Raw genomic sequence first — 13,910 nt, forward strand, 5'->3', positions numbered from 1 at the left:
CACCTGGCCCACTGCGAGGTACACACCTGCTTTTCCTTTGCTCCTACTCAGGGGGACCCGGTGCAGCCTGGCCGAAGCCCAGTCCATGGGTCTTTCAAGAAAGAACAGGCAGGGGGCGCCTAGGTGGCTCAGGTCATAGTCCCAGAGTCCTGGGATGGAGCCCCGAATTGGGCTCTCTGCTCGGCGGGGAGCCTGCTTCTCCCTCTCCGTCTGCCTGTCTCCCTGCTTGTGCTCTGTCTTCCAAATGAATAGATAAAAATCTTAAAAAAAAAAAAAAAAAAAAAAAAAGGACAGGCAGGGTTTGTCCCTAGAGGTACCATGACACCAGGTACTTTTGGCACAGGTTGGGTTTGGAGCATAGTTCTGATGGGTTCTAGAGAGTTCTGGAGGCCCCTCGCTCATCGTGCATGCTGTGGCAGCCCAGGAAGGGTGCTGACCATGCCTGTGCTATAGGAGCTATAGGACATCAGGGTAGAACGAGCTTCATCTGCCTCTTCTGGTACCTAAATGAAGCTCAAGCCCGCTCCCGCTGGGTTCTGAGTGCTTTCTGGCAAGGTTCCCGGGCGTGCACACTGCACGGGACAGTAGAGTCTATGTGTCAGCTTGACCAGGCCACCGTACCGATACTTGGTCACACATGATTCTCGATGTTTCTAGGACGGTATAGTGAGGTGAGATAAACATCTGAACCGGTAGACTTTGAGTAAATGTGGAGCGATTAGCCTCCCTGAAATGGGTCGGCCTCATCCAGTCAGCTGGAGGATTGAATCGAACCAAAGACTGACCTCCCACGAGGGGGAGGGAAGCGCCTTCAGACACGAGCAGCAACTCTCCTGCTGCTGATAGACATTCCAGCTTGCATCGTCATGACAGCCCGTTCCTGAACATCTCTCTCTCCCTGTGTATGTGTGTACGCACGTGCATATCGTGTGTGGACGTGTGTGCGTGCACACACACCCACGTCCCACATCCCCAGGGCTCTCTTTCTCTGGAGAACCCAGACTAACCCGCCGGCCATGCAGAGAACGGCTTCCCTGGCTTTTTCAAGTTTCCTGTCATCGTGACAGAGGCTCCCGTGCCCTGAAGGCCTCTTGAATACTTCGGCTGTTGCATCTCCTCTGGAGGAACCTGGCGTGCGGGTTATGTGTTAGGGCCTGAGCACCGTCCTGCCTGCCCTAAGTCCCCGGGGCTCACGCCTCCCCTCTGTCCTGTCAGCAGCCCACCCCCAAGGGCTCGCATGGCAGCTCTGCAAGGACCGTAGGCAGCACATCACTGTTGATGAACCACCCAAAGGAGGGGCGGGCAGGCCTTTATCCTCGGGGTCGCCCACACGGGTGCTGGGAAGGAAGGGGAGAGGAGCACTCACGCCTACCCCCGTCCAGGCCCCCAAGGACAAGGTCAAGGACAATCCAGCATGTGGGAAAGGAGAAATCAGCCTTTACAGAGGTGCCTGCACATACTAGGTCCTCAAGGAATGTGTGCCAGCTCCAAATGGCCCACACACACTCCGGTGCAGCCCTCATTCCTGGAGCATTGTGTGGCAGGGAACCCTGGCCAGGGCAGACCTCAGGGGAATGCTGTGTCCTTTCTCCCCGTGGCCATGTGCTAGGAGTGTCCCTGCCTCTACTCTTCAGACCGAACAGCCCTCTGCTCCCCACCCGCAGGGCTTACTGGCTGTGGTGCAGCCCAGGACGTATGTGTCGCTTTAACATCCCCTCTGATGGGCCTTGCCCTCCCATCCTCCCCACTGAGGCCTCTTCCTACAAAGGTCAGGTATCTTCCTGTGTCTTGACTGATATCGTCCCGTATGAGCCAGCACCTATCTGTCAGAGAAACAGACCCCAGAGGACAGGTAAGGGTACGGGGGTAGGTATCGGTTTAAGTATTAATGGTGGAGACCACAAATCTGAAATTTGCAGGGCAGACCAGACAGCTGGAAACTCAGGCAGGAGTTCATGCTGCGCTCTCGAGGGAGGCCAATTTGGTGGAGTGGGTTCTGATCCCTTGGCAGCCTGCACGAGCAGGGCAAAGCCTAACGTGCACGTTCAGAACGTGCACGTTAAGAACCTTCCATCGCAAACAGCCTGAGCTGGCGGCAGCCTGGAGTACCCGGAAATCAGAGCAGGCACTGGGGCAACAGAGGGTCCTCCTCATCTCTCCTGAAGAGCCAGCCCCAAGCGGCAGGTGCCAGAGAGGGGGAGGACAAGAGGGGCTCAAAGACAACTGTTCCTGGTGCCTTCCAGCAAACAGCCCTGCCTCCGTCCCCTCTGCCACCCCAGGCCTCTTCATCCCAAGGCATCAAAGTATGACCAAGAATGTGTGGGCCGAGCGCGTCTGGGCGAACCCTGGGTCACATGGGCTGACACTGGAGGTGGGAGGCTGGTTTTCGCTGGAGCACGTGGAAGGCTGCGGCGTTCAAGCAACACCCTTGTCATGGCCTTAATCAGTACCCATCTGGCTGCCCCGCGTGCAGGGTGCCCACCCCTCCTCGCCGGGCGGACGAGCTCCTGGGGTTGGGGGAGTGAAGAGCGCATTGGGGCGGGCGTGAGGACATTCTTGTCAGAGCTTGGTTTCGGAGGCGCCCCTCCCGCGCGCTCCGGAGGGGTCCTGGAAGAGGCAGGCCAGCAGGTTCCAGCCCCGCTCCCGGTTCCCGGCTTCCAGCCTGGGCCAGAAGGGGAGGTACTGGGTGCAGGAGGACGTGCAGACCTTGGTGCCGATCCCCCAGGGCAGGCGGTACACCTCCAAGGCCTTCGCAGTCTCCTCGGAGTCCTCCTGGATTTGATTCCACACCAGGAGGCCTCTCTCCTCCAGGCTTCCTAATGGGAGACAGCGAAGCAGTCAGCCCCTGGCACTGACCCAGCACCATGGGGCCGGGGAGGCCTCTGGCGCCCCCTGCAGGCACTCGTGGGGTCTCTGCTCTGCGCCCTCCCGGAGCCAACAGCACCTTCTCTTCCTGGTCCATCCAGAGTCCCATCTCAGGGGCATTCCCTGAGCTCCCACTGCAGGAGGGAACAATCTTCTATGAGCACCATCCTTGCCCCACCTTCAAAGGGCGGGTCTTTCCACGCTGTGTTTCTAGAATGCAGGTGCACTTTACACGTGGAGAGAACAAATGTGGAAAAGAGAGCACCACGAAGAGGGTGTTATCCTAAAGGTTCTCTCGAGAGGCCATGGGAGGTCAGAGCATTGAAGAAGAGAGCACTGAAAGCCATCCACGAGGGCGGCCTGCACTCCTCACTGCGACGTCCTCAGCACCCGGACCCTCGGACTGCTCCTCGCCACACGTATTACTCTCTATTCTCATTGTCTGTTCTCTTGTCTTCCTCCCCTGTTAGCCCGTGGGTTTCTGGAAGGTGGGAGGCATGTCTTTCTGCTCTTTGTATTCTCAGGACACAGCCTGGAACACAGTAGTGTTCAACGGGTTTTTTAGAAGGAAAAGAAGAGAGAGAGGAAGGGAGGAAAAGAATGCATGTGTTCTCTCCCTCACCAACTAGACTTTGGGCTCTTAGCTGTTTTTCTTTCTGCTTCTGGTGTGTTTCTCACCTTAGGGCTTTGAATTGTGGTTCCCCACCCCCAGATCATAAGTTGAAGCCTTAACCCCACTGTCTCAGAACATGAATATATTTGGAGATAGGACCTTTAAAGAGGTGATTCCGTTAAAGATGAGGTCTTTGGGGTGGACCCTAATCTATTATGACTGTTGTCCTTATAGAAAGAGCTCAGGACACACAGAGAGACACCAGGGAGGCACCCACCAGAGGAAAGGTCATGTGAGGTCACAGCAAGAAGGCGGCCATCTGTGAGCCAAGGAGAGAGGCTTCGGGAGAAACCAACTCTGCCAGCACCTTGATCTCTATCTTTTAGCTTCCAGACTATGAGGAAATCCACTTTGGCTGTTTACACCAATCTGGAGCCCTAGAAAGCTAATATGGACCTATACCTCCCACCCAGACCCAGGGCCTGCTCAGGATATGCTATGTTCAGCCTGACATGGTACTAAGGGTCCAAGAAGCCATGAGAGCCAGCCAGATGCTTCCAGTCTATCCACACCACCAGCCTACAGAGAGAAGGCGAGTCCTACCAGGGATGGTGTTGTCCAAGAAAAAGCCCAGAAATCCACCAACAAACATGCCCGTGGTCAGCAGCACCTGGATGACCTGGTCCAGTTGGAGAATCCCTGGAGTGAAGACAAAAGAAACAGGTATTCCCAGGGACCAAGGTCCCCAGTGGCCTTGCCCCTGGGGCGGTCACAGTTTAGAAGACAGAGACTCACCTGTCTGGAGCTTCTCAGCGTTGTTGTTCACCCAGCTGGGAATGGCGAGCCCACAGTAGATGGAGAAGCCAAAGATAAAGAGGTTCCTGGATGAGTTCATGTCCACATACTGCAGGAGAGAGGCCCCCACGGCAGCCCTGAGCCATCAGCACCTGTACTGCCCAGCACTCTAACTCCCCTACCCAGGGTCCCCTCCCCTCCCGCTGCCACCAGAGGTGGGGGAGGGAGGCCGGACTCAGCACCACTCCCAGGGGGCAAACCAGGCACGGATTCCCACGTGGCCCTGGGAGCTGAGTGGTCTGGATGACCCGATGCAAACTGAGGAAATTTCTGTTTTTCAGAAGCCTGGATGCTTCTGGCTGTTTCTATCTTCTATTTAGAAACCACTGTAGTGTCTGGGACCAAGGATTCCTTTTCCTCCTCCCCAGCCCCAGCCCTGCCCCTTTTCAAGAGATGCACCAGCTGCTCTTCTCAGACCGCCGAGCCTCACCTGCAGATTGGAGATCCCCACGGCGGTGATGACCCCGAACATCACCAGGAACATGCCCCCGATCACCGGGGTCGGGATGGTGGCAAAGGCAGCCCCCATCTTCCCGAATACGCCCATCACCAGCAGCAAGCAGCCGGCAGCGACCATCACCATTCTGCTCCCCACCTGCAGGGCTCAGGAGGACGAGAGGGGAGCTCAGCACCAGCCGGGCCTCCACCCTGCTCCGCAAACAATACTCTAGGCAACATGACCCCAAAATGCACCCCCCTTGGTCCCACACAGGGTTGGAAAGGATGAGGGTGTGACCTTGTGTCCCGGCATCTGGCCTCATCTCTTCACTCACTGCTCTCTCCCTGCCTTGAAGTCCTAACTCAAATGCTCCTTCCCCAGGAAGCCTTTCCAGTGAGGCAAAAGGCCTCTCTTGGAGGCAGCGGCGCAGGGCTTAAGAATGGGCATTTGGGTCAAAACCACAATGAGATACCACCTCACATCAGTCAGAATGGCTAAAATTCACAAGTCAGGAAATGACAGATGCTGGCGAGGATGCAGAGAAAGGGGAACCCTCCTGCACTGTTGGTGGGAATGCAAGCTGGTGCAGCCACTCTGGAAAACAGCATGGAGGTTCCTCAAAAGGTGAAAATAGAGCTGCCCTATGACACAGCAATTGCACTACTGGGTATTTACCCTAAAGATACAAATGTAGTGATCCGAAGGGGCACACATACCTGAATGTTTATGGCAGCAATGTTCACAATTGCCAAACTATGGAAAGAACCTAGATGTCCATTAATAGATGAATGGATCAAGATGATGTGGTATATATATATATATATATATATATATATATATATATATATAATGGAATACTATGCAGCCATCAAAAGAAATGAAATCTTGCCATTTGTGACAACATGGATGGAACTAGAGGGTATTATGCTTATCGAAATAAGTCAATCAGAGAAAGACAATTATCATATGATCTCCCTGAAATGAGGAAGTTGAGAGGCAACATAGGGGGTTTGGGGGGTAGGAAAATAATAAATGAAACAAGATGGGATCAGGAGGGAGACAAACCATAAGAGACTCTTAATCTCACAAAACAAACTGAGTGTTGCCGGGGGGAGGGAGGTACGGAGAGGGTCATGGGGTTATGGACATTGGGGAAGGTAAAAAAAAAAAAAAAGAATGGGCATTTGGGGACACCTGGGTGGCTCAGTGGTTTAAACATCTGCCTTCGGCTCAGGTCATGATCTCGGGGTCCTGGGATCGAGCCCCGTGTTGGCCTCCTTGTTCAGCAGGGGAGCCTGCTTCTCCCTCTCCTTCTATGTGTGCATGTTCTCTCTCTCTAGCTCTCTCTCTCTCAAATAAATAAATAAAATCTTTTTTAAAAATTAGGAAAGCAGGGGCACCTGGGTGGCTCAGTGGGTTAAGCCTCTGCCTTCGGCTCAGGTCATGATCCCGGGGTCCTGGGATCGAGCCCCACATTGGGCTCTCTGCTCAGCAGGGAGCCTGCTTCCCCCTCTCTCTCTGCCTGCCTCTCTGCCTACTTGTAATCTCTGTCTGTCAAATAAATAAATAAAATCTTTAAAAAAAAATTAGGAAAGCAAGGGCGCCTGGGTGGCTCAGCAGGTTAAGCCTCTGCCTTCGGCTCAGGTCATGATCTCAGGGTCCTGGGATTGAGCCCTGCGTTGGGCTCTCTGCTCAGCCAGAAGCCTGCTTCCCCCTCTCTCTCTGCCTGCCTCTCTGCCTACTTGTGATCTCTGTCAAATAAATAAATAAAATCTTTTAAAAAAAAATTAGGAAAGCAAATTCAGCAGCACATTAGAAGGACCATACACTGTGACCAAGTGGGATTTAGCCCTGGGATACAAGGACGTCTCAACATGTATATACAATAAATGTGATACACCACAGAAGCAAAATGAAAGACAAAAACTGTACAATCATCTCACAGATGCAGAAAAAGACTAAATACATCTTTTTGTGACAAAAACTCTCAACAAATTGGGTATAGAAGGAACATAGCTCAACACATAAATGACAGCAGAGATGATATGATCTGATATAGAGAAAATCCTAGACTCAACCAAGAAACCATAAGGCCCAGTCAATGAACCAGTAAAGTCACAGAATGCAAAAATCAACATACCAGTTGCATTTCTATAAACTAACAACAAAATATCTGAAAATTAAAATAATCCAGTCACAATAGCATCAAAAAACAATCAAATACTTAAGAATGAATTTAACCAAGGAAATGACAGATCTGTTTGCTAAAAACTGTAAGATACTGATGAAAGAAAGCAAAGAAAACACAAACAAATGGAAAGATATCATGGGTTCATGGATAAGATTTAAAGTCAAAATGTTCATACTACCTAGAGCTGTCTATAGATTCAATGCAGTCCCTAATACAAACCCAATGGCATTTTTCAGAGAGATAGAAAAAAGAAAATCCTAAACTTTGTCTGTAAATACAAAAGACTCTGAATAGCTAAAGCAATCCTGAGAAAGAAGAATAAAGCTGGAGGCATCACATTGCCTGATCTCAAACGATACTACCAAGCTGTAGTAATTAAAATGGTATGGTCCTGACATAAAATAGACACATAGACCAAAAGAACCGAATTCAGAGCCCCAAAGTAAACCCATGCATATATGGTCAGCTAATATTTGGCAAGAAAGCCAAGCATATTGTGGGGGAGAGGATATTCTCATCAATAAATGGGGTTGGGAAACCCAGAGAACCACATACAGAAGGATGAAATTAGACCTCTATCTCGCACCACTCAAAAAATTTAACTCAACGTGTATTAAAGACTTAAATGTGAGATCTGAAACTATGAAAATCCTAGAAGAAGACATAGGGGGAAATCCCCTTGAAATTGGTATTGGCATTTTGGGAGGTAACACCAAAAGTATAAGCAACAAAAGCGAATGTAAACAAATGGGACTCCATCAAACTAAAATGCTTCTGCTCAGCAAAGGCAACATTTGACAAAATAGAAAGGCATCCTGCAGGATGGGATAAAATATTTGTAAACCGGCTACCTGATCAGGAATTAATATTCAAAATGTAGCAAGAATTTGTATGCCTCAATAATAACAACAGTAATGATTTTTAAAATGGGCAGACACTGAATAGACATTTCTCCCAAGAAGACTTCCAGATGGCCAACAGATCCATGAAAAGATGCTCAACATCCCTCATCATCAGGGAAATGCAAATCAAAACCACAAAGAAATATCACCTCACATCTGTTAAATTCAGTTATCATAAAAAAAGATTAATAACAAGTGTTGGTAGAGATGTGCAGAAAAGAGAACCTTTGTGTGCTATTGATGGGAACGTAAGTTGGCAAAGTCACAATGGAAAACAGCATGGCTTTTCCTCAAAAAATTAAAAATAGAATCACCAGATGACCCAGCAATTCCTCTTGTGAGTCTTTATGTCAAGAAACCAAAACATTAACTTGAAAAAATATCTGCAGCCCATGTTCATTGCAGCATGATTGACAAGAGCCAAGGTATGGAAAAAACCTAAATGATGGATGAGTGGAGAAAGAAATGTGGCGTATATGTGGAACGTTAATCAGCCATAAACACTGAGATCTTTCCATTTGCAACAACATGGACAGACTTTGAAGGCATTATGCTAGGTGAAATATGTCAAAGAAAGACAAATATCTTACGATACCATTCCTATGTGGAATCTAAAAAAGCTAAAATCAGAGTGCCTGGATGGCTCAGTTGGGTAAGGGTTCAACTCTTGATTTCAGCTCAGGTCATGATCTCAGGGTTTGAGATCGAGCCCCTCCCACCCCCCGCCTTGGGCTCCATGCTGGGCATGGAGTCTCCTTAAGATTCTCTCTCTCATTAATTAATTAATTAATTAATAGATGGATGAATAAATGAACAAATTAATAAAATAAGTTAAAAGATAAATAAGCGGGGTGCCTGGGTGGCTCAGTGGGTTAAGCCTCTGTCTTCAGCTCAGGTCATGATCTCAGGGTCCTGGGATTGAGCCACGTATCAGGCTCTCTGCTCAGTGGGGAGCCTGCTTCCCCCCACCCCCGCCTCTGCCTGCCTCTCTGCCTACTTGTGATCTCTCTCTCTCTGTGTCAAATAAATAAATAAAATCTTTAATAAATAAATAAATAAGCTAAATTCACAGAAATAGAGTAGAGTGGTGGTTACCAGGGTGCTCAGGGTGCAGAAAATGGGGAGATGTTCGTCAAAGAGTACAACCTTTCAGTTAAAAGATGAGTAAGTTCTGGGGATCTGCATGTACAATATTGTGACTACAGTTAACCAGGTGTCCCAATTACACATTGGAAAGTTGCTAAGAGGACAGATCTTAAGTGTTCTCACCACAAAAAAAAAAAGAAATTATAATTATGTAACATGATGGGAGTGTTAGCTCATGGTCATCCGGTGGCAAATCAGGAGTGTATCAAATAAACACATTTACAGCTTAAACTTAAGCAATATTATAGTATTGTGAAGTATATCTCAGTAAAGCTGCGGGGGAGGAGGTGGGAAGGAAAATCCGTGTGTCTGGAGTGCGGGGGGACGGAGACGGACATGATGAAGACCAAGGCAAGGCTCTACCATAAAGGGCAGTAAGGGCCACAGAGAGGAGCTAGAATGAAATCCAGACACAAGGCATAAACGAAATGCGGTGTATATCCGTCCACTGACAGTCCCGACATTCTGCTAAGTGAGATAAGCCAGTCATAAAAAGACAAGTCCTGTAGGCTTACACTGTTAGGAAGTCCCTGGAGTCATCGAAATCATAGAAACAGCAACTAGAATGCTGGTTGACAGGTGCTGGGGAGAAAGGGGAATAAGGACTTGTTTGGTGGCTGCAGATCTCACTTTGTATGTTGTGTGTCTTTAACCACAATGAAAAGTATTTTTTTAAGTATCTTTCCCCAGACACTCTAGTGGCAACTGCTGTGGTAAGAAAGTAGCAGATCCTGCCTTTGCTTATTTTTCTTTCCCATCTAAGAGCTTATTTATTTAAATGTCCTCGTGACAAGACATGTGGTAAGGATTTACCACGTCAAAATAAATATTTTGGTTGTGTTTGTAATCTTCATAAAGGAACAAGAAAAAAGGCTTGCCTTAAAGCTAATGGAAACTCAGCCCCGTCAATATTTTTATTTTAGGCCCTGAGCCCCGTGTTGGACATATGAGCTCCGGATCAATCAAATAAGCATCTGAGTTGCTTGCAAAGAGACTCACAGGGGCATAATGGATGCAGGTACCCGGCCTGAAGCCGCTGTTGGCAGACTTACCCTGGTGATGCCCAGCGCCCCGACGTTCTCGCTGTAGGAGGTGGTGCCGTTGCCTGTCCCCCAGGCCCCCGCCAGCAGACAGCCGAGACCCTCGATGCCGATGCCGCGGTTGACAGCATGCCTCGGAGGCGGGGGGGCCCCCACCAGCCGGGCACAGGCATAATAATCGCCTACGGACTCCACCATCGAGGAGATTACCCCTGCAATGATCCCAAAGACCCCAGCCAGGCTGATGGTGGGGAGGCCCCACTGTCCTGCAGGAGCGATGCAGAGGGAATGTTAATCCAGAAGACCATGCGTTGCTGTGCCCAAAATAACTTCTGTGCCGGAAGGGGTCTTTGGGAAGCTTGCAAGACCCGGCAGTGTATCTCCCAACCCCACAACTGTCCAGAGGCTTTGGCATAGACTCCTGCCCTACCACTCCTCCCTGAGGGCAAGCACACACCCAGACCTTGCGGGCACTGTTGCACCAAAACAGCCAGCAGTGGGGCCCCTTCCTGGGCAGATCTTGAAGCATTTGGAAGCAGAGATTCTTATTCAGGGAGGCAGGAGCTCCACAGTCCATGGGGCCCGGCCAGCCCACCCTGGAACCTGGTTATTAATACACCTGAGCCGAAAGTGCTGGGAAAGGCAACCAGAAGTGGACTAAGGGATGGCCTTGACCTCATCTTCCCACAAATGTTCTAATTCAGGCTAAGGCTCCCTTGGGTAGAATCCAACTAATCCAGGAAGAGTCCCAGAGTTCCGGCTAGGTTGAGACCTCTCCGATCTGCCTGCTCTCAGGCCATGGGTTCTGAGTAACATGGAGAAGGGGAGGAGAGGAAGGTCCAGGAATGGGAGCCTTTGGTCTAACATCCCCAGAAGATTCTTAAGACAACCCAAGGGTCTCCTTCTTCTCTTAGGGGTCTCATATGGACCTCCTAGGGCCTGCTCCTCCTTGTCAGATCTTTTGGAGGAGATCCATCCCCTGCCTCTAGTCAACTCTCCATTCAGTGCCCTTGACCCCACGGACAGTACTGGAAAACACGTGTCCCTGGTAGAAAGGGGACCTATCTTCTCATTACCTGGGTAAGGGAAGCGAAACCAAGGAGCCTGGCTCAGCACATTGCCTTTGGTGTCAGTGCGGGCCAGGTGCCCATAGGCCGTGGGGGCCGTGGGAAGGGCGTTGGTGACTGTGAGCACGAAGCAGAGAAGCCACGAGAGGCAGAGCGCCAGCAGCACCTGCAGAGGGAGCCCCCTTCACTACCCTGCCCAGGGCCCCAGGCCCTGCCAACACCCCCAGAGGTGCTGGGCCTGGGAGGGAGGTCAGGGAAGCTCTGTGAAATGAGGAAACGCTGAGTTACGGGCCCTTCCAATGCCAACAGCGATTTGTGTCATCATTAGCGCATTTAAGGAATGTAGGAAACAAACTGTGGAAAAACCTTGGGTCAAATGAAGGCAGAAAGATCTAGCAAAATGGGCATGGCCTGGGTCAGAAGGATTACTGTCTGTTTCTCTTTCCACCATTGGCTGGTCACATGACCTTGGATCAAACTCTCTGAGCCTCAGTTTCCTCGTCTGTACAATGGAATGACAATCAGTGTGCTGCAGAGCCTGAAGCTCTACTGATATTTAATCCCTGGGGACAGAGCCCCAGAAAGGTGCATTTTTAGCAACATCCCCGAGTAAGGCTTGTGCACGCAGAATGGTAGGACCACCAGACTGCAGGGCAGTGAGGGATCAGTGAGATGTGGAAGTATCTTTTTACAATGTGAAATGTAGCTCACAGTGGAATTAAAGCTGAAAACATACTATGTGGTTGGCAGCCACACAGATCTCACACCGAGATGCAAATCCAGCAGAGCAGTGTCTGAAAAGGGAGGGACCAGCCCCATTGCAATGAGTCCAGATTACCCACGAGCCACCAAGACCTTGATCTGAGCAACCAGGTCATCAGTTTTGTATAATTAGCCATGAACCTTGCTATGGGGATGGCCCCAGGAACGTACGACAAGGCTGTCCCACACGGGTGCCCAGAGCACCAACCTAGGGCAGAGTTCTCTGCTCTGGGGTGAGAAGCTTCATGAACAATGGGGACTGCATTACACCAAAAGCAGAGGAGTGTTCCCATGGATGGCGGGGCTCCCCTTGACCTCCTTGTACAGCAGAGGGGTGGGGGTCAGGGAGGAGAGAACCTGCACACGGGGAAGCATTTGCCTGGGGGACCTTCTAGGAGTGCAGGAGGCTGACCCTGACCCTCACCCTCCGGGCGAGTCCACTAAGAAGGGAAGTGCTTCTCACCAGAAGCGTGGGGAGTGCTGCTTACCGGGAAGACCTGAAACAGGTAGAACTTAGACGTGTGGTACTTCTTTCCTCCATAAACCGGCACGGGTACGGCAACGTTTTTCAGGTACTGAGAAAACAGTACGATGAGGAAGATGGTCCTGAAACAGAAACAAACCACGCCCAGGCTGGCTAGCTGGGGCTCGTCCTGAGCAAGGGTCCAGGAAGTTGAGCCACCACGCATCTCTGGAAGGGGGTGGCTGGGGCCGCACCAGGAGGGTCCCCAAGGAGGTAGGTCCCATCCCTGAGAAGGTGGGTTGTTCCCTTTCAGAGCTACTGGTGGCTGGATAGGAATAGCGGGAAGGGGGACTATTCCTCTCTGTGGGTCAGCTGCTGGACAGATCCCAGCAGATGGAGAGAGGGAGGCCAGAGTCAGAGACTGTCTTCTCTCCCAGGTCATTCTGCAAGTCCTCGTGGTCAGACCATCACAGCGGCGTGAATGAGTGTGTCTGGTGCCAACCCCAAGTCCCTTCGAGGCTCTGTGGAAGTGCCTAAGGCCTCTTCTTTCCCTACAGCCTTCCTGATCCTTCCAGTTGGCTGTCATGGCCCCCTTCCTTGGACCATGCATGGCATTCTATGATTCTTATCACTGTCTCCTGCTGTCACAGCTCCTTGGACCCAAGGCTCCTCTCTCTCCTATACTACAAGATTATGGAGAGAGCTGGAGCCCTGTCTTTGCACCCTTCCCAGGTACCAGAGGTCTACAAAGATTGGCTCAATGAAAACCTAGCAGGCAGAGGACCCGCAGCATCAATATTTTGTAAACACGACACTAAGTATTCTTACATACTGCCCATGATTAACTCCTTGTTTTTGAGGACTAATCATGTAATAAATAGTCCTGTATTTGTAAACCACAAGAGTTTGCCAATATCCAGAACATATTATTCTTACCGGGTGATTTTCCACCAGAAAGAACTGAGCTGCCATTCCATTCCCAGGGAGTACTTACACGGCGGCAATCCCCCAGTGGACCCCAGCGTTACTGCCCGCAGAATCAAAGAGAGGCAAGGCCACCAAGGAGATGGTCGGAGCGATGGTCAAGGGGCCAATGAAGCGCATGAGAAACCCAATGAGGCCTGAGAATCCTACTAGCATCTGGACACAGGATGCAACCATAATGGCGCCCTGCAACTGGAGAGAGAAAGTACAGCTCAGACACCTTGAAGCTTGCAGGAACTGTGGGCCTCAGCCCAGCCTGGGCCATCATGGCAGACCCAGGGGCACAGGCCACCTCTCAACCTGGCCCCCCCCACAAAGGGGGCACCCTCAGAGGCACTGCAGGATCAAAGCTGAATCCCAGAGTGATGGAGGCAAGGAGAGCCCTGTTCTTGCTCCTCTCTCCAGTTCTGGATTTCCATCTACCTGTTGGACATGTTCACTTCATTTGAAGGTTTTCTGGAAATAGCCTTCAAAAGTATTTATTGGTTATGGTGACCATGGTGGTGATGTCTAACGTCACTCCATAGCGTGTTGAACCTCTTGCTGCCTTATTTTTCTGTGTCCCCACTTTCTATTGCAAGAG

General features: G+C 50.5%; 1 protein-coding gene across 2 annotated transcripts in view; it reads right to left on the minus strand.

The window, feature by feature from the left end:
* Positions 1-300: 300 nt before the first annotated feature.
* Positions 301-13,910, minus strand: part of LOC125081159 (solute carrier family 23 member 1-like) — a 47,936-nt gene continuing 34,326 nt past the window's right edge. For both annotated transcript variants that reach the window (XM_047695673.1, XM_047695674.1), the window contains exons 5-12: positions 13,338-13,519; positions 12,369-12,486; positions 11,128-11,284; positions 10,064-10,317; positions 4,764-4,928; positions 4,274-4,382; positions 4,082-4,177; positions 301-2,816 (exon numbers count right to left, since the gene is read on the minus strand). In XM_047695673.1, the coding sequence (XP_047551629.1) occupies positions 2,560-2,816; positions 4,082-4,177; positions 4,274-4,382; positions 4,764-4,928; positions 10,064-10,317; positions 11,128-11,284; positions 12,369-12,486; positions 13,338-13,519 (1,338 nt within the window). In that variant the 3' untranslated portion in view covers positions 301-2,559. The remainder of the gene's footprint in view (positions 2,817-4,081; positions 4,178-4,273; positions 4,383-4,763; positions 4,929-10,063; positions 10,318-11,127; positions 11,285-12,368; positions 12,487-13,337; positions 13,520-13,910) is intronic.

The sequence above is a fragment of the Lutra lutra genome, chromosome 11, assembly GCF_902655055.1.
Source record: "Lutra lutra chromosome 11, mLutLut1.2, whole genome shotgun sequence".
Taxonomy (NCBI): Eukaryota; Metazoa; Chordata; class Mammalia; order Carnivora; family Mustelidae; genus Lutra; species Lutra lutra.